Below are 21,458 nucleotides of genomic sequence, written 5' to 3'. Positions count from 1 at the left end.
AAAAATCTTTTCAGAAATATTCTGAAGTTTTCACTGTACAAGACTTTTAAATATTTTAAAAGTACGTCTCTAAATATTTCATGTTTTTGATATTATAATAATTTTGTTATATCTTTTTAAAACATCATAGTGGATTTTTTTATTCTTTTATTGGTACATTTTAGGTATACAATATGTTTACATTTATCATTGAGTGTACATGTACTTGTACCTGTACATGATGTATCTTAGTTCTTATTTTTTTCCCCATTGCCTGTGTGCCCTTCACCGGCTCCACCCTTCCCTATTTACATAAATTTCATTTCCATTTTTTTTCTTTTCTCATACTTTTCCTTTCACTTCTTCCCTTTCTCCTTCCCTTCCCATCACACCTACACCTTTGGACATTTTCCTATTTCAAATTATTAATTATTCATTTTAATCCTTATTTACACTTTCAGTTTCTCACACTAGAGAAACTATTCTGTATTTACACATATGTGTCCTATTTATTTCACTTAAGAGTATGGCCTCAATATGCATCCATTTAGCTGTAAGTGCCTCTAGTTTCTCATTCTTTATGGCTCAGTAGTACTCCATTTTATAAAAAAACACATCTTCTTTATCCAGTTGCCAGATGATGGGCACTTGAGCTGCTTCCAAGTTTTACCTATTACAAACTGTGCTGCTATAAACATGGGTGCACATATATCACTGTGGTATGATTCTTTTAATTCTTTGGGGAAGATACCTAGCAGAGGAATAGCTGGATCAAATGGACCCTCTAGCCCTAGTTCTTTGAGGTATCTCCACAGTGATTTCCATAGTGGTTGCACCAGTCAGTCTGCACTCCCACCAACAATGGAGAAGTTTTCCTTTCTCTCCACATCCCTGCCAGCATTTGTTATTGGCTGATTTCTTGATAGCAGCCATTCTTTCTGGAGTGAGGTGAAATCTCAGTGTTGTTTTCATCTGCATCTCTCAAATGACCAGTGATGTTGAACATTTTTTCATATATTTATTTGCTGCTTTTACTTCTTTGTCTGAGAAATGTCTGTTCATTCAGATGCCCATTTTTGAATTGGGTCTTTGAATTTGGGGGGTCTGATTTTTTTCAATTCCTTGTATATTCTAGATAGTAGACCCTTGTCTGAGGTACAACTGCTAAAATTTTTTTCCCACATTGTAGGTTGTCTCTTAGCTCTGTTGGTGGTTTCTCTTGCTGTGCAGAAGCTTTTTAATAAGATGAGATCCCAGTTGTTGATTCTTTGTGCTGGCTCCCATGCTACTGAGGTTTTGTTCATAAAGTCTTTTCCTATGCCAATGTCTTCAAGAATTCTACCTAACTTATCTTCCAGCAATTTTAGTGTCTGTCTTAATGTTTAGATCTTTAATCCACTTCAATCTTAGTTTAGTGCATGGTGATAGGTATGGGTATAGTTTTAATCTATGGCAGGTTGAAATCCAGTTTTTCCAACACCATTTATTAAAGAGGCTATCTTTCCTCCAGTGAGGGTGGTTAGCTCCTTTATCAAAGATGAGGTGGCTGAGTATGTCTGGAGTTGTTTCTGCATCTTCTAATCTATTCCACTGATCCTCGGGTATCATCATAGTGGATTTTGAATAATAATCTTGTAACATGTGACTGCTAAATTCATTTATTAGTTCTAGTATCATTTTTAGGTATCTTAGAATTTCTACTTGTCTAACTGAACTCATCTTGGTTATCAGGAAGAACAAATGGTGAATATAAGTAATAGCTGAAAATATCCTTGCCTTGTTTTTTACTCTATGAGGAAAGCACTCAGTCTTTCACCATTAACATTCTTAGCTATGTTTTTATAAATGTCACTTATCATATTAAGGGAATTATATTTAATTTCTAATTAAGTGAGAGATTTTATTATGAATAGGTGATTTTTCAAATGCTTTTGCTGCATCTATGAAAATGATCATGTACACAAACATATACACACATCTGTGTTAGTCTATTTGGTTTGCTTTATTGATAATCAGTTTTGAATATTACATAAATTTTGCAGTTTTTGAATACAGAACTCATGTTCATGACAAAATTATTTTCGTAGATTGCTGTATTTAATTTGTCAAACCTTCATGTATATTCATTTATTACACATATAAAATAAACAAAGCAGTAAGGAAAAGGTATAGATGAGGCTCCACATGAAAAAATTATGGAGAAGAAACTTCATTTTCTAAAAGTCTAGAGATTTTTGGTTAAAAATCAAACCAAAATGTCAACTCTAAGAAAAAGGCTTTATCTTAAAACTTTGGTTAATGGTTTTTCTTGTGGTTTTTGTTTTAAAACACAATTTTTGCCAAATCAAACACACAAGAGACTCAAGCAAACCAAAATTTACTTGTTAAACAAAACATTCAAATTGGGGCCATAAAATTCTAAAGAATTATACTTGGATGCAATATGGTCCTTCTCTTAAAAACCCAAGAAATTCATTAAATATTTTCTCTAATTTTAAAGAACAAGATAAAAATTGGAATCTTATGAACCTGAGGCTACATTGAGTATTAAACATTAATGTATTCTAGCCTTTTATGGTGAATATTCATTAATTATATCCTGTATTCTTTCCAAAAGAATAATAAAGGCTTATATGCAATATGGTCCTCCTCTTAAAAACCCAAGAAATTCGTTATATATTTTCTCTAATTTTAAAGAACAAGATAAAAATTGGAATCTTATGAACCTGAGGCTAAACTGAGTATTAAACATTAATATATTCTGGCCTTTTACAGTGAATATTCATTAATTATATTCTGTGTTCTTTCCAAAAGAATAACAAAGGCTTATTTTAGGCAAATAATTAATGTTTTTTTGAAACAATCACTCCAATTCCATACCTTAAAAAGTCTTTCTTATTACCTTATTCAATTCATATTTTAATAATTGAAATTCCAATTATTATTGCCAAGATATTAAAGGCAATTTTACATCCCATTAACTTAGCTTTGTTTTAATTATAAAGATCCTTTGTTAGATTCCTTTAAATGATCCAGTTTATAATTTCAGCCTGTCCTGGGGAGTACTTTAATTCAGCTGCACATTCATCAACTGTTTTTGTTCTGTTAATTGTAGACAACTGCACAATTGCTTTCTCCATCTATGATTGATGAATTGTATTCACAAGTGTAGCTGTTGAGTAGGATAAACATTTATAACAATTTCCACTTAAAGATTTTTATCTTCATTCCCACATGGACAAATTAAAGACTGATATTGTAACAACCAGTGGTAAGTGATTATTTTTAGTGTTTCATTTTAAACCAAATATGATGAAGTTAAAGAAACACTATCTGTCCATGAAATGAGATAAAAGCATGGTAAACTATCTAATTTGTGCATAGCACATAGTAGGCATCAATAAATTCCAGATAAACAGAGTAATTTTTTTAATAGTAAGTGCATCCAAACTAAGTATAATACTTCTTTGAAACAGAAGTCATGATTTTAATTTGTAAAAATCTAAATTGCAATAAATATCCAAAACTAAAGCTAGGAGCCAGAGATATCCTGAATATGTATTACATGTTACAACAAAAAGTATACACTTTCACATTTTATGTCCCTATTTATTATAGCAGCTGTAAGAAATAAATACATATTATTCTGAATAATTAGAAAAACTGAACCTTAGAACCCTTAGAAAAACTGGGACAAAACAGTACTATATTATACAGATATGAAACAGAGGGAAGGTAGAGCTGATGTCTGAACTCATTACAAATATATACTTTTGTATATGTGACATAGGATAATAGGCTCTGAGGAAATAAGTTATAAAATACACTGTAAATGAATAGGCACCAACACTAAGGCTTGGTAAATATAAACCAGTGAGAAATGGAAGTGCTGGAAGAACAGGGATGACACCTAATCCAGATTGGGGGACATTTTCCAGTGAAGATACTACTTTCCCAAAAATGAAAGAAGTTACTGTGTTAAAGCAAATGCCCATTTTCTTTGAAATGTGGGCTGCTGCAGAAAACATTACACTATCAGAAACTTCAACCCTCATTGGCTTACTAAAACTGTCCAACAAGCCCTCAAAGTTTCATTTCCTTACCCTTGTGTTTTTCCACTTGGTATTTTCAATACTCTCCATTATTCTCTTCTCTCACATTAACACCCACTTCCTACAATTTCATTCTTAGCAAATGATTCTTCTTTGTTCCTTCATAGAGAAAACAGTAGGCATCATCTGAGAACTCCTCTTGGGTTGTGCTACAAATTTAACTGCCTGCATCCTTTCTCAGTGGTCTTCTACAAAAGGCCAATGCTTCCACCTCAGTCCTCCCATCTAAGAGACTACTCTTTTCTATTACCTTCTTTCCCTTCTACTATATTGGCTTCTTTCCATTAGTATTTAAAATTAATCCAGTCTTTCCTTCTAAAAAACAAAACAAAAAAAACATAAACTCTGTTTGTAGAAATCATATCTTTCCCATTCCTGGGTACTTTATAGAAGTACTTGCCATCTGTCTATCATCTTTCATTGTCCTTATGTTACAGCTGTCACTCTGCAATTCAAGACTAGCTTGTATCTGTACCCATTACTCCAAGTAAACTTACCACTTTATTGAAAGACAGCTCTTGCAGTTTTGGGCTCCCATAGCACTCTTATTAATTATAACCACACCTGTAACTACTTAATGACTGCTTTCCCATTAAACTGTAAGCTCTTAAGCTCTATTATGGCAAAGCCTGAGTCTACACCCAGCATCAGTAGCACACAGGTTGTCTATCACTCTAAATTTAGATGGGGTCACCATGATCATTTGTGTCTGAAAGTTGTAGTCTTTTAAAATGTCTTAAAATCTTCTTAGCCATTCATTTCTTCTCAACATTCTACTAACAATTCTTTCCTTTGTTGGTTCAATAAATATTTGTAAATATTAACTACATGCTAAGTACTATTTCAGACTCCTGACAAATAGTAGCAAAGAAGACAATTAATAAAACACATGTTCTTAAGGAAAGCAAATTTACATAGGGGGAAAAAGTGTAAACAAGTAAACAAATAAGATAATTTGATATAATGTTTTTAAGGCATTAAATATGGTCATGTTGTGGGGATATGATCAATGATTAAGATAGGTGGAGGAACCTCTGAGAAGGTGACATTAAAGATGATTCTTGAAAGATAAGAACAATCAAACATGATGATGTGGGGGGAAGAAGATTTCCAGCAGTGAAAGCTGAGCCATGTGTTTTCTACTCACTAAACACTCTCTTTGAGCATCATGTCCTGATCCATGTTTATGATTTACCATGTATCAGCTGGGGACTCCTAAATGTCAATGTCCACTCCAAGTGTTTGGCGAACTCAAGACTTAAAGGCTTCATGCCTGTTCAACAGCTGCAACTGGACATTTACAAGCTCAATGTAACCAAAAGTGAAAACATCTCTAATTCAACCCATGTCCCCCCTTCTCTATTTGTCTAGCTAAGTACACTGTAATATAAGAGATCTAGTTACTGAAGCCAGAAATCAAGTTTCTTTGAGTTTTTTACCTTCTTTTATTAAAAGTTTTACTGATTTATTTCCCAAATGATACTTCAAATTTTTTCAGGTCTTCTACCCTAACAGCTACTAACAGTCCATGACACTAAAGCCTTCAATATGATTACTGAATCCTACATCCATATCCCTGTTCCAGTCTTGAGCCTCTGGAATCTGTTCAGCCATACTGTAGGCAAGCCCTAAACCTTTTCAATTACTTCCCAGCACCCTAGCGCAGCTTATAAACCCTTTCATGGAATTATCTATGCCAACAGCCCTATCCATACAGAGATAACACATCTCTACGCGTCCAGCCCACAATATCCACTTAAATATCTATTGACTCATTGAAAATACTGCTGCAGCAATGTATCTTGCTCTACTATCTCCATGTCCTTTCACTATGCCATTCCCTCTGCCTAGAATTAAATTATTTATTTCTACTATCTCTTTATTATTTTATTTGCAATAGTACATCTTTGTAGTACATGTTTATATTTCTTATGTGGAGTAGGTACACATCTGTAACACATCTTAATTCCTTTCTTCAGCCCCTTTCTTTCTTCTCCCTCCCTTCTCCATCTCTTGATCCTCTTTCCATCTAAGGAAGAGATATCTCCCTACTTCCTATTATCTATCTTTTATTTTGCTCTTTACTTATAATTTTGGTTTTTCAGAAAAGAATAAAATATTTAAACTTGTGTGTTTGATTTATTTCACTTAACATGGTCTGAAGGGGCATTTTCCTAAAACTGACTCATTTTTCTTTCTCTATGGCAGAGTAACAGTCCTTCAAATGTAAATACCAAATTTTCTTCATCTATTCATCTGTCCATGGACATATAGTATGCTTCAAAGTTTTACCTATTATAAATGGTGTTGCTATAAGCATGGGTCTGCATGTATCACTATAATATAATGTCTCAATGTCTTTAACTCTTTGGGGAAGATACCTTTCTGAAGGGAAAGAACTGGGTCAAGTGGAATTTCTAGTTTTAGTTTTCTGAGGACTCTCCGTACAGATTTCCATTATGGTTGTACTAGTTTACATTTCCACCAACAATGTGAAAGAGTTCTTTGTTTTCTATAGCCTCACCAGCATTTGTTATTATTTGATTACTTTATCATAGCCATTTTGGGGGGGTAAAATGGAATCTCAGTGTGGTTTTACTCTACATTTTTCTAATGGTTAGCAATTTTGAACATTTCCTTATATATATATTAGCCATTTTTACCTTTTTTGTGAAGTGTCTATTCACTTCACATTTTTTGTTCATTTTTTGATTGGGTCTCTTATTTTTTGGGGGGGGTAAATTATTTTGAGTCAGTCTTCTGAGGGATACTTAGAAAACTTTTTTCCCATTCTGCAGGTTGTCTTTTTACTCTGTTGATTGTTTCACTGAGGAGAAGCTTTTTAATTTGATACGATGACACTGCTGATTCTCAGTAGCATTTCCTGCACAGCTAGGGTTTTGTTCAGAAAGTCCTTGCCTATGCCTTTGACTTCAAGAGTTTTACAAGTGAATTTTCTAGCATGTTTTTGTCTGTTTTAACATTTGTTCTTAGATTCATTTACATTTTAGTTTAGAACACAGTGAGAGAAATGAGTTTAGACTCAATCTTATGCATGTGGGTAGCCAGTTTTCCCAAACCATTTATGAAAGAGTATCTTTCCTCTAGTATATAGTTTTGGCCCCTTTATCAAAGATTTGAATGTGTTTGGGTTGTTTCTGTATCTTTGATTATGTTTAATTGATCCCCATGTCTGCTTCTGTGCCGGTACCATGCCATTTTTAATCACAGTACCTTTGTAATATACTGTAACTTCAAGGCTGGGATCGTGATCCCTTTGGCTATGCTCTTGTTACCCAGGATTCTTTTTGCTATCCTGGGTCTCTCCTGGTTCCATATAAATTTTAAGGTTGTTTTCTCTAGTTCTGTGACAAACGCTTTTGGTATTTTGATTGGGGATTGCATTAAATTTGTGTATCAATTTTAGAAGTATGGCCATTTGGACTATATTGGCTCTGCCTATCCAGAAGCAGGGGATATCTTTCTATTTTCTGACATCCTCTTTGATTTCCTTTTTCAGAGTGCTGTATTTTTGTTGTAGAGATCTTTTACTTCCTTACTTACATTAGTTCTTAGTATTTTTCTTAGTGTTACTGTGAATAGTATGTTTTTTTTTAAATTTCTCTCTTCATGGGTTTATTATTGGTGTATAGAAATGCTATCGATTTTTGTGTGTTGAATTTGCATCCTACTACATTACTGAATTTGTTATTATTTCTAGTTGTCTTTTGGTGGACTTGTTGAGTCTTCTCAGTAGAGAATCATGTCACTTGCAAACAAGGATAATTTAACCTCTTCCTTTCCTATACATAGCACTTTTATTTCTTTTCTTGAATAATTGCTCTTGCTAATTTTTGGAGTACCATGTTGAACGTTAAGTAGTGGTAGTGTACATCCTTATCATTGATACTTCTGATTATACAGAGAAAGGTATCATTTCCCCCACTGAAGATGATGTTAGCAATCAGTTTGTCATAGACGGCTTTTATCTAATTGAAATAAGATACTCCTATACCTATTTTTTTCAGGGATTTTATCATGAGAAGACACTGGATTTTGTCAAAGGCTTTTTCTGCATTTACTGAGATGGTCTTGTGATTTCTGTCCTTGCTCTGTCATGTGATGTATTATATTTATTGATTTGAGTATGTTGAATCATCCTTGCATCCCTGGGATGAAGCCTCTTGGTAGTGATGTATGATCTTTTTGATAATACATTGCATGCTGTTTCCCAATATCTTGTTGAAGATCTTTGCATCTATATTCATTAAAGAGTTTGGTCTATAGTTGTTTTTTGTTTCTGTTTCTGATTCTGTTTTTGTTTTTGTTAGAACCTTGTCTGTTTTTGGAATCAGGATAATACTAGTTTCCAGGAATTACTTTGGGAGTATTCCTTTCAGTTAGACTACAGAACTTGAGGAGCATTGGTATTAATCTTTCTTCAAGTTTTTGCAGAATTCCACAGTGTGTGCATCAGGACCTGGGCTTTTCTTAGGTGATACATTTTAAAAAAATTACTACTTCTCCTTCACTGCCTATTTTGGAATTATTAAGGGTTTTTAATCTTCATTCAGTTTTAGTAATCAATATGCATCTAAGAATTCATGCCCTTCTTCAGAATTTTCCAATTTATTGGGATATAGTTTTGTGAAGTAGTAAATAATAATTTTTATCTAGACTTACTTTGATTTCATCCTTTACATTTCAATCTGTATTGACTTGAGTCTTTCTTTTTCTTTTGTTTTGGGCCAGAATGGCTAAGGATTTGCCTGCTATATTGTTTCAAAGAACCAGCCCTTCAATTAATTGATTTTTTGTATTTTTTTGACCTCAATTCCATTGATTTAGTCTCTCATCTTGATACTTTTCTTGTACTAGCTTTGGGTTTGAACTGTTCTTGCTTTTCAGGACCTTTAAGTGCCTCATTAGGTGATTAATTTTGGCTCACTCTGTTTTTGTGATGTGGGCATTCACAGGTATTAAACATCATTCTTAAGGCTACTTTCACTGTGTCCTATCAGTTCTGATAGTTTGTACTGGCATTATTTAGTTCTACAAACTATCTCGTTTCTTCCTTGCATTCTTCTGTAACCATCGTTTATTTAATTATGTATTGTTTAAATCTCAAAATTCATATGGAACCAGAAGAGACCTAGAAAAGCAAAAACAATTCTGGGCTACAAAGGCAAGGCAGGGTCAAATTCCTAATCTGAAGTTATACTACAAAGCTACTAACAGCATGGTACTGGCAAAAACAAAACAAAACAAAACAAAAAGACTCGAGAATCAATGGAACAGAATAGAAGATACAGAAACAACTCCAAGCACAATGAGCTACCTTATCTTTGACAAAGGGGGCAAACACCCTCACTGGAAGAAAGATAGCCTCTTTAATAAATGGTCCTGGGAAAACTGGCCTTCTACATTGCAAAGGTTAAACCTGGACCCATATCTCTCAGCATGCACTAAACTAATATAAAAATGGTTCTAAAGATCTAAATGTTAAAACAGAAACAATCTGCTGGATGATAAAATAGGTAAAACTCTTAAAGACATAAGTGTAGGCAAAGACTTTATAACAAAACCCTGACTGCACAGGAAATATTACAAAGAATCAACAACTGGGATCTCATCCTATTAGGAAGTTTTTTGCACAGCAATAGAAACCACCCACAGAGTGAAAGGCAACGCACAGAATGGGAAAAAGTTTTTACCAGCTATTCCTTACACAAAAGATTTATATTTAGAATATATAAAGAACTAAAAAAAATCAGACCCCCCATATTTAAAGACCTAATTCAAAAATGAGGATCTGAAATAGACAGTTCTCAGATGAAGAAGTACAACAGCAAATAAATATATGAAAAAATGTTCAACACCACCCATCATTCAAGAAATGCAAATTAAAACATGACATTCCATCTCACTCTAGGAAAAATGGCTATCATAAAGAAATCAACCAATAACAATTACTGGTGAGGATATGAGAAAAAAGCAATCCTTCTCTACTATTATAAATTGGTAACTCAATATGGAAGTCAGTATGGAGATTCCTCAAGAAACTAAAAATAGAGGTTTCATTTGACTTAGCTATCCTCCTGCTTGGTATCTTCCCAAAAGAGCTCAAAGCATCGTGCCACATGCACACTCATGTTTACAGCAGCACAATTTGTATAGATAAATCTTGGAAATAGCCTAGATGCCCATCAATGGATGAATGAATAAAGAAGATGTGGTTTTTATACACAGTGGAGTATTACTCTGCCATAAAAAGGATAAACTTGAGGTATTTTTAAGTAAACAGATGCACCTTGAACCCATACTTTCAGGTAAAATAAATCATACACATATGTTTAAATATCACACTGTTTCTTTTGTGTGAGATACCAAAAGTGTAAATAAAGACTAAAATTGATGATACATATTGGGAAATAGGAAGAAAATGTTGAAATGGTAAGTAGAATAAGGGAAGGGTGGGAAGGTAGGAAAAAAGGAAGAAACTAAGAAGAGAATAAAAAGAAAAAATGGAAAAAAGCTTTTGTAAATGATGAGGAAAGCAAAGGTTAAAAGAGGGGAGGATGGGGGAAAAAGGAAGAATTAAGATATATTATGTACAAGTAAAATTCCCTATGATAAATTCGATCATTATATCTAAATTGTACTAATAAAATATTTAAGAAGTGTACTGTTTAGTTTCCATGCATTTCCATAATTTGTTTTCGTCACTGATTTTTAACTTCTTTGTGTTATGATCTAATTATATGCATGATCTAATTTTAATTTTTACATTTGCTTAAACTTGCTTTATTGGCTAGCATGTGGTCTGCTTTGGAGAAAGTTCCATGTGCTACTGAAAAGATTGTGTATTCTATTAGGTGGGACACTGTAGATACTGTATCTATTAAGTCCATTTGTTCAAAGGTTTGGTTCAAGTCTGATTTTTTTGTCCTTTTGATATGTCTCTACTTGTGATAGTGGTGTATTGAGAGGCCCCCTTATAAGTGTGTTTGCATTTATCTTGTGTTTAATTTCTAGTAGTCCTTGTATTCTAAAGTTGGATGTGCCCTTGTTTGGTGCATATCTGTTCCTGTGGAATTGTTCCCTTAACAAATATGTAGTGTGACTTTTGACTGTTTTGTTGAGTTTTGGTTTAAAGTCCACTTTGTCTGAATACAGGATAGCTACAAACTTTTTTTTTAGTTCCTGTTTCATGCAAAAAATTTTTCCCTTTTTTTTTTTTTTTTTACTTTTAGTCTATGAATTATTTTTTGAGTTCACTGTGTTTCTTGTATAGAGCTTGGTCCACTCTGTAAGTCTATGTCTTTTGATTGGGGAATTGAGGCCATTCACTTTGAGAATTATAGGTATTGCCTTAGTCCTGTTACTGCTTTCCTGTTGCTGGTTCCCTATCTTTCCCTTCTAATTAATGGCTTATCTGCCTGGTATATTCATTCTAGTAGAATTTTTGGCATTGTTAGCTTCTTTGTGTCTTTGCAAGATATCCTTAGCTTGGTGGTCATGATTTTTTTTGGTGCTCTTAATCATGAAAATATCTTTATTTCTATCAAGTTTGAAAGATAGTTTTTCAGGACATAACAGTCAGGCTTTTACTATTTGAAAGACTTTGCTCCAAACTCTCCTGGCCTTTAACATTCGAAGTTTGCTGTAATTCTAATGGATTTAAATGATTCACTGCTCTTCTTTAGTAGCTTTTAAGATTCAGTTCTTGTGCTGGACTTCTGGGATTTAGAGAATCATGTGTCATGGAGAGGTTTTCTTTTGATTTTGGCTATTTGGTGTTCTATATGCCTTACTTTTCTGTATGTTAAATTCTTTCTCTTTATTTGGAAAGTTTTCTGTTATTATTTCAATAAACAGGGTTTTTATGCCATTTGTGCTTTTGACTTTTCATTAATTTCAACTGATATCAGATTAGTCTTTGTGTCATCTAGGAATTGTTGGATCCATTTTTATGTTCTTTTATTGTTTTAAAGATATCTCTCATTACTTGGTCACCAAAAACAGACACTTCTAATTCTGACACTCTATTCTCATCTTGGGCAATTCTGCTGCTCATATTTTCGTAGAATTTTTAATCTCCTGAATTTCTATTTGGAACCTTTTAATGGACTCTAATTCTCTTCTGTGCTAGTTATTCATGTTTTACATCATTTTATCTCAGTGAGCTTTTTACTAACGTCTTCTGTAAACTCACTGATCATTTTAAGTGGCTCATTATTTGTTTGCTTATCTTTTCTGTGAGCTTGCCAAATGCTCTATTGATCTGTGGTGTGTTATCACACCTGATACAAGTTCCAATAATTTGGCTGTGTGGCATTTGGTTTCCTCCTTTCAATGCCCCATGCATCAAGTTTAAGGAAATTGGGAGTTTTTGGAGGCATTCTGTTGGCTCGTCTTCTCATGTATCTATTTTTTGTTTGTTTGGTTTGTGTTTGTGTTGAGGCTTATGGTTTGATTGCAGTGGAAAGCTTTGTTTGTAATATGGTGACTTCTTTAGTTAATGTCTACTTTTCAGCAGGACTTCTGGGCATGGCTATTGGCCTTTGTCTCTGTCCAAGAATCCAATCATCTCCATTTACTTTGGATGGAATGTTGCAATGTATTTGGCCCAGTACCCATTTCTCTAGGAACGGGCCACTCTGTTGCTAATAATCCTAAGGCAATGCAGATTCTGACGTCCCACGAAAACCAATTAGTAGTAGCAGCTATGTGACCTTGGCTATAGTAATATAATAAGCATCAATTATAGCATCAAAGACAAACTGGATATTGATAAAGCCTAAAGACTAATAACTATAGAAAGGAGCTGTACAATTATAATATTAACACTAATTACAAACCAAATATTAACTATTGAACAACAGCATATATTTATTAACTGGAATGACTTTAACTGTACTAACAATCAAACAGTATTCAACAGCAATTGCATAAAGTTAACTAGCTATCTAGAGATCCATAAAGCTTAAAGATAGAGGGTGTGGGGAACCAGAGAATGGAAAAGTAAAATTTGAAACATTAATCAATGGTATCTGAGAAGGAGTAGAAAAAAAGTGACACTGGGTGTCTTCTTGAGAAGTAAAAGAAGTAATTAATAGTGTTAGAGAACAATTGCAGGAAAGAATGAACAAGAAAAAGAAAAACAACAAAATAGAGGAAATGAAAAGAGGGAAGAGAAAAAAGTTGAAAGGGGAAAAACAAAAGGTGAGAAAAGAAACGAAAAGAGAAAAGTCACTATAGGGAAAAAACCTCAAACACATAAAAAACAGTGAAAGAAAGAGAAAAATAATGAAAATACAGAAAACTAAAAAAAAATTGAGTCAATGAAAAAAATTCCTCTCAGTGTTTGAATGAGTGCTTTCTTCCCAATTTCTTCTGCAATCCTGGGATCTAGCCAGTGATGATTTTCCCCACCTAGCCTTAGGGCCTATTGGTTTTTGGAGTGACCTCTTTAAACCAGAGGACTCTCTGTCCATTCACCATAGACTATGGTTGCCATCCAAGTCAAGCTGTGTCCTTACTCCCTTTGGTAGATGGGAAGCTTGATCATCCATCTGGTCTCTGATGGATTTAGGTGACAGTTTAGACTGTAAGTATTTGACTTAATGTCAATACATGCAAGGTCTGGTTGCTCCCTATCGAGGGCAGGGCCCATGTCCTTCCCAATCTGAGCTTACACTTTTTAGCGGAGTCTATTTTGAGCTCACTCTGTCTCCAAGGCAGTCTCTCATGGTTGTGTCTCACCCAGTCACTTTGGTAGGGTAACACTGGAGTCCCTGAAGTTGTTAGCTAGGTCTGAATTTTCTCCCTAGGTCTGCTGGCTCTCCAGTCTTACCTTATCTCCCCAGTTGTTGTCCTCATCCAGGATAAGGTTGGTAGGCTAGTTCACCCCTCTGTTGCCCCATTATAAGGGTAAACAAAATGTATAGCTAGCTTGGAGTTGGTGAATTTAGGGGAGCAGTATCCAGCACAGGATGGCTTGCTCACACCAGACTAGGCACTGCAAGACTGATACATGTTTGCTTACTTACATTGACTATCTCTTAATTATGTCCCAGGACTAATCTAAGAAAACTTTCTCTTTCATTTCAGTAGGTACACTTTTTGAAAACACTAACACTCTACTACTTGGTGGAAAACATGCCTGCAGACTAGTGTGGGTGCCTTGTTGTTCTACTGGATCAAGACTTACACCATCTCTATCACAGCATTATTGTATATGCATTCATCAAATGTTTCTCTCCCCCCGCTACATACCACATTCCTAACCATATCTGTTTGTTCACTGGCCTACTATATTTCTTGATTTTACAAAAGTATGGTACACAGGAGATGCTGAGCACATATTTCATCAGGCATAAATGATTTGAGCTTGTAAATTACAACTATTCATGTTTGAATTTTTATTCCTTATATCATCTTTTATGAAGGAACAGCTGCTATGAAGAATGGAAACACAAATGTATTTATTTAATATTTAAAGTCAATATATTTTTATTTAAGGAATTTCACATGTGATTCCTTCCAATGCTCATCAAGGTCATCTTTCTCTAAAGCTTCAGTCATGATTTATCTTTAAGAAACCCTTGCCTCAGTTCTCTTATTTGGGCTTCTTTTATTTCCACTTGAATTAATGGACATAGTGAAGAATATTTCAAAACTGCCAACCTGTGATCTTTGAGATCTAATTTCTTCAAGGAAGTGTACTTCAGTGTTTTTTTAAGAGTAGATGGGTTTGTCTGGTTCTCAATTTTTAACACCTCATTCTTACATGAGTAAGTTCAAATCATATTCCTTCCCAAGCTATCAGAGCAAAAATAATACAAATCTGTGAGATACATATTCCAGTACCTTTAACACCAGATATTATGTTTTCAAGATACAAGCCTTTTTTAAAAAAGGCCATCTTCATGTATCAGCATTATGTCAAAATGAAAACTCCAAAACTAAATAATATACTTAATATTTCTCTTATCTTATCCTTCTTAATGATAAATTTTTCAGTTCTAGAACCTACCTTTAGAGTTATCATAGTACCATAACTTTAAACTGTCTTGGGTATTATAACTTTCCTTCTTATGTGGACCCAAACTCATACTGAACAATGAGTTCTGAGTTGCAAAGGGGATTTGTTTTTCACACCTATTTGTTTTTGTCCACAGGTTCAACAAAACACACAGAGTGCCATTAAACATATTTAGGATGGTACGAATAACATTATGGTGAACATTTCTGATTAAGAATTCTTAAAAAATTGTAACTATTCTATTTCCAACTCCTCTCCTGATACACAAACAAACCTCAAGCTCTACCACCAAGTAATAAAATATGTATCAAAGGCTTAAAATCTGTGATATTAGCAAATTTTCTACTACTCCTTTTCTAAATCAGTGAATACAATCTTGGTTCAAATTGTGGAGATGCAATTCTTTCAACTCTTAGGAGTGCTATGGATGGGTAAGATATTTTTTTCTTTCACTACTACTTAAGTAACAAAGTTATCATACATGTGAATTCACAGTTTTTTTGTTTTTGTTTTTTTAAACTGACATGACACTTATTAGCCTTGGCAGATATTTTCTGTTTTCTCATTACCTGAAAATAATTACCACTATTTCCTATGACAATGAGATTTTGTAAGAAATAGTGGGCACTCTTCTGTAAAATATTATTTGCACTATAGAAGTTTTTCCTGCCAAGTATGGTGGCACATGCCTCTAATCGCAGCACTCGGGAGGCCGAAGCAGGAGGACTGCTATGAGTTTGAGGCCAGCCTGGGTTACATAGAGTGTTCAAACCCAGCCTGAACTTGATAGTGAGACAAAGTCTCAAAAACAAACAAACAAACAGATTTTTTTCCATCTTTAATATTGCAGTAAGAGGAAAGCTTATTTTAAATTTTAAAACTGCATTATAATAACTAAAAAGAATTAGGTTGAGGAATATCAAAATGAGAAATACACAGATGAGTTGTTAGAAAAATAGGTTACTTCGCAGAATATGGTACATTGAAAAATCTTGAATAATACTGTAACATTCAAGTTAAGTTTTACAAAGACTGGGTTTATATACCATATATACGTTATTTGTCAAAGAACATTCTTTTATGATACCTGCCTTAAAGAAAAAGCTAAGTTTGACACACAGTAAGCATTATTCCCTTATCAATCTAATTCATGCACTTCTAAATAAGAAATAAGCATGCTATGGAAAACATTCAGTAATTATTTTTTATACAATGCACTATATTTGACAGGAATTTTCAAGGTGTAAAGGATGCAGGTTTTGGGCTTATAGAAGTCAAACATGTCAAAGAGTGGTAGTTACATCTGTCTTATTGTATCCACTGCCCATGCAGCTTTTTAAAAATCATAGTTAAGAACTATTTGTCACAAATTCATAAATACAGCAATTCTTTCAAAAATAATTTTACTTACAGTATTTTAACAATGATACAAATAATTTCTATCCAGTATCTTTATACTTCTCACATTTAAAGTCCTTCACATTTTTAATTGGATCTGAATGCATGACACATTCAGATAAAACTACTTTGTGTGAACTGATGAAAGGCTCAGGAAGGAACCCTAAGTGTAGCAGCAAAGCAGATGGGGTGGCAGATGGGACTACAGATATGCTTCATTTGATCTGTATAAAACAACATTACTATTTGGTAAAAGCTTTATAAACCTTATTTCTTTATTTGATATACACCATTTCTCCAAAAACTAAATGTGCTTATTTTAAATTGTTAATGTTTAAGTACACATGTGATAAAATATTTAAGTAGAAGATATTTTCTTACACATTTTTAGAACAGATGGTAGGAAAGAGCAGTTGCCCAATGGAATAAACTGAGGTACTGTTCAAAAATTGTAAAATTAATTACCTTCCTTCATTGATGAGTTCAATAAATGCAAGTCCTGCATTCTTCTGAATAGAATTTTGCCATTCCTAAAAGGAGAAAACAAACCAAACCTGAGAAAAATGAACATATAAGTGAATGTAACATCTGGTTTAAAGATCATGTTGATGTTTGTTAGTAAATTCCACAATGTATTGTTCCCAAATGTCTTTACAAGATTTTATAACAATGTTATTTTGTAGGAAATCAAATTTTTAAGTTTGTCCTGTATTACTTAGCTTCAAAGGTATTTTAAGTTTCTAAAAAATTCCTGGCTTGTTGCAAGCTGTGATGGAAGGTGAGAAGGCAGGTACAGAGGCTCTCTGCACCAATCTTCCTTCCAGAAGAGACCATGTGACCAAAAGACTACCATGTGAATATAGAAGCACCAGATATATGAAAAGATGGACAACTTCAATCCCTAACATAGGGATTTTCTGTTGCAATTATAAAATAAAATTATAAATATAGAAATATATGTGATTTGGAAATGAAATATCCTAGTTTTATAAACATTTCATATGAAACCCACATAGAAAAAAGTGACAAATTGTTTTGAAATTTATAAAAAGAATAGTAAATATTAAAAGTATAGCTAAATTTAATGTATTTGTTTTCTTTGCTAATTTAGACTTATGAATCTGGCAGTTGCATGGGCTCAGGACCATTATTATAAATATAAATGATTGTCTAGCCAGGCATGGTGGTGTACGCCTGTAATCCCAGCACTAGAGCGACTGAGGCAGGAAAACTGCCACAAGTTCGATGCCAGCCTTGGGTACAAAGTGAGTTCAAGACCAGCCTGAACTACACAGAGAGACCCTTTCTAAAATATAAATAAATAAACAAATGACTATCATGTAATGTTGTGAATTAGGAAAGCATACTACTTATTGTGTACTTTTTCTGTGGAATATTTAAAATGTGATTTAAAATCCTTCTTTGTTATTTGCTAGTTCATTTAAACAATTTCAAATCTATGTTTTTAAAATAGAGCTGGTAAAGGAGTTTTACAGACTGAAAATTATACTTTTTAATAGCTGCATAAATTCTCCTTTAACTCTCTCAATACACATACACACATACATACACACAAACTTCTTATTAATTACTCACATAATTCATTTATAGATTTGCCCCCAATGATTTTCCTAGCTACATAGAGCTAGGAGCGAGCCACACAGAGCTGGTCAGCTGCCCTGTCCAGACTGGAAACAGAAAAACTCAGTTTCTCTGTCAACTCTTCACTTTACCACTGGTCTCATTCACATTTAAGTCTTTGCACATAATCTTCGGAATGTGATATGTAGCCCAGAGGCAGTCTAAAGCTACTGGGTTCTAGCTACAATATACTGAAATGACAGATTATCATTCCATTTTATGGAATTCATTTAAACATTGAAGTCATTTCCGTTAAAATAATAGGGAGCTTATTTTGTACATTTTTAACAACATCACTTACAATCATTCTCTTTTACATAAACAATACTGCAAACCATGATCCCATAAAATATTCAACTTTCTCAAGAATACTTGATATTTATTCTAACATTAAAGAAACTGGCTGAACACAGTGGCCCACACCTGCAATCCTAGCATTTTTGAGGCTGAGCCACAAGGAACAACGCAAGTTCAAGACTAACCTAGGATATATAGTGAATTCAAGGCAAGCCTGAAATACATAGCAAGAGCTTGACTGAAAACCCAGAAGGAAAGAAGGAAGGAAGGAAGGAAGGATATTCTATGTAATAAGACCTATGCAACTATGAAGAATAGATTCTTAAAACTTGCTAAGCATTTTTTTATCCTTTTATTGGTACATTTTAGGTATACAATATAATGACATTCATCATTGGAAATTTGCACCTTTACATACTCTCTTGGTTTTTATTTTTTCCCCTTCCCCTGCCCTCCCTCCAAGCCCTCCATCCCTCCCTATTTATAGACTTTGTTTCTTTTTCATTTTCTCATATTAATTCCATTCCCTTCTTTCCTTTCCCCTACCCCTTTCGCTTTGCCCCTTTTCTTCCTATTTCACATTATCTATTATACTTTTTAGTCCTTATTTACACTTTCAGTTTCTCACACTAGAGAAACTATTCAGTATTTACACATCTGTGTCCTATTTATTTCACTTAAGAGTATGGCCTCAATGTACATCCACTTAGCTATAAATGTCTCTAATTTCTCATTTTTTATGGCTGAGTAGTACTCCATTTTATAAAAAAAATCCCACATTTTCTTTATTCAGTCTCCAGTTGATGGGCAATTGGGATGTTTCCAAGTTTTAGCTATTACAAACTGTGCTGATATGAACATGGGTGCACATATATCACTATGGTATGATTCTTTTAATTCTTTGGGGAAGATACCCAGCAGGGGAATAGCTGGGTCAAATGGGACTTCCAGTCCTAGTTCTTTGAGGTATCTCCATACTGATTTCCACAGTTGTACCAGTCTACACTACCACCAGCAGTGAAGTAGGGTTCCTCTTTCCCCACAGCCCCGCCAGCATTTGTTATTGGTTGATTTCTTGATAGCAGCCATTCTTTCTGGGGTGAGGTGGAATCTCAGTGTTGTTTTCATCTGCATCTCTCAAATGACCAGTGATATTGAACATTTTTTCATATGCTTATTTGCCATCTCTACTTCTTTGTGTGAGAAATGTCTGTTCATTTCAGATGCCCGTTTTTGGATTGGGTCTTTAAATTTGGGAGGTCTGATTTTTTTAAGTTCCTTATAGATTTGAGATAGTAGACCTTTGTCTGAGGGACAGCTGGTGAAAGTTTTTTCTCACATTGTGGGTTGTCTCTTTACACCACTGGTGGTTTATCTTGCTGTGCAGAAGCTTTTTAGTAAGAAGAGATCCTACCTGTTGATTGTTTGTGCTAGTTCATGGGCAACTGAGGTTTTGTTCATGTAATCTTTTCCTACACCAATGTCTTCAAGAGTTCTACCTAACCTCTGTTCAGCGTTTCTATTTTAATATTTAGATCTTCAATCCATTTCAATTTTAGTTGAGTGCATGGTGAGAGATATAGGTCTAGTTTTAGTCTTTGGCAAGTTGAAACCCAGTATCTCCAGCACCATTCATTAAAGAGGCTATCTTTCCTCCAGTGAGGGTGTTTGGCTCCTTTGTCAAAGATGAGGTGGCTGAGTGTGTCTGGTGTTGTTTCTGCATCTTCTAATCTGTTCCATCGGTCCTAAGATCTGTTTCTTTGCCAATATCATGCTGTTTTTATCACAGTAGCTTTGTTGTATAGTTTCAAGTTGGGGATTGTGATACCCCCTGCCATGTCTCTGTAACCTACAATTGCTTTTGCAGTTCTGGGTCTCTTCTTGCTCCAAATGAATTTTTGGATTGTATTCTTAAGGTCCATGAAGTATGCTGCTGGGATTTCAATTGGGATTGCATTGAATCTATACAGCAATTTTAGAAATATGGCCATTTTCACTATGTTGATCCTTCCTACCCAGGAGCAAGGGATGTCTTTCCATTTTCTGATATCATCTTAATATCACTCTTTTCAGAGTGCTATAGTTTTCAGAGAAGAGGTCTTTGACTTCTTTTGTTAAGTTGATTCCTAGGTATTTCAGTTTTTTGGATGCTATTATGAAAGGAATTATTTGCCCTATATCTGTCCCAGTGAGTCCGTTGTTTGTGTAGAGGAAGCTATTGATTTTTGTGTGTTGACCTTGTATCCAGCTACTCTACTGAATTTGGTTATTAAGTCTAGAAGACTTTTGGTGGAGTTCTTGAGGTCTTCTATACAGAGTATCATGTCATCTGCAAATAATGACAATTTGGCTTCTTCATTTCCTATCGTTATTACTTTTATTTCTTTCTCTTGTCTAACTGCTGTGGCTAATGCTTCCCAAACTATATTGAACAGGAGTGGTGATAGTGGACATCCATGTTGTTCCTGATTTTAGTGTGAAGGATTTCAATTTTTGACCATTTACTATGATGTTGGCTGTTGGTTTTTCATAGATGGCTTTTACCAGATTGAGGTAGAGACCGTCTATTCCAATTTTTTTTTTTTTTAGGGTTTTTATTACAAATGCATGTTGGATTTTGTCAAATGCTTTCTCTGCATCTATTGAGATGATCATATGGTTTTTGTCCTTGGCTCTATTGATACAGTGTATAACACTGATTGATTTGTGTATGTTGAACCATCCCTGCATCCCTGGGATGAATCCCACTTGGTGAGGGTGTATGATCTTCTTGATGATCTTCTGCATTCTATTTGCCAGTACCTTTTTAAGGATTTTTGTATCTATGTTGCTGTTATGTGAGAAATTATTCCTGATTTCATTTTTTCCAGATCCTCTTTCATTGCTGGTTCAGGGAGTCCAGGTGGTTGAGCATCACAATGTTCCATCTCGTTTCCCTTTGGGGTTGCTGTAGGTGATCTGGAAGTCTGGTTCTGAGACTTGTT

General features: G+C 34.2%; 1 protein-coding gene and 1 pseudogene across 7 annotated transcripts in view; both read right to left on the bottom strand.

Moving 5' to 3' along the window:
- The window catches only part of Nbea (neurobeachin), a 702,149-nt gene that overhangs the window by 336,100 nt on the left and 344,591 nt on the right, over positions 1–21,458 (bottom strand). For all 7 annotated transcript variants that reach the window (XM_004854743.3, XM_087199596.1, XM_013075842.3 and 4 more), the window contains one exon: positions 17,002–17,066. In XM_004854743.3, coding sequence (XP_004854800.1) covers positions 17,002–17,066 — 65 coding nt within the window. The remainder of the gene's footprint in view (positions 1–17,001; positions 17,067–21,458) is intronic.
- Positions 15,178–15,296, bottom strand: LOC147821706 (small nucleolar RNA SNORA40; annotated as a pseudogene).

Source organism: Heterocephalus glaber, unplaced genomic scaffold, assembly GCF_053883595.1.
Source record: "Heterocephalus glaber isolate CG9 unplaced genomic scaffold, H.glaber_assembly_v1.0 deba00001720, whole genome shotgun sequence".
NCBI lineage: Eukaryota > Metazoa > Chordata > Mammalia > Rodentia > Bathyergidae > Heterocephalus > Heterocephalus glaber.
Note: the sequence above shows the minus strand (reverse complement) of the source record. Positions and strands in the feature narration are given on the sequence as shown.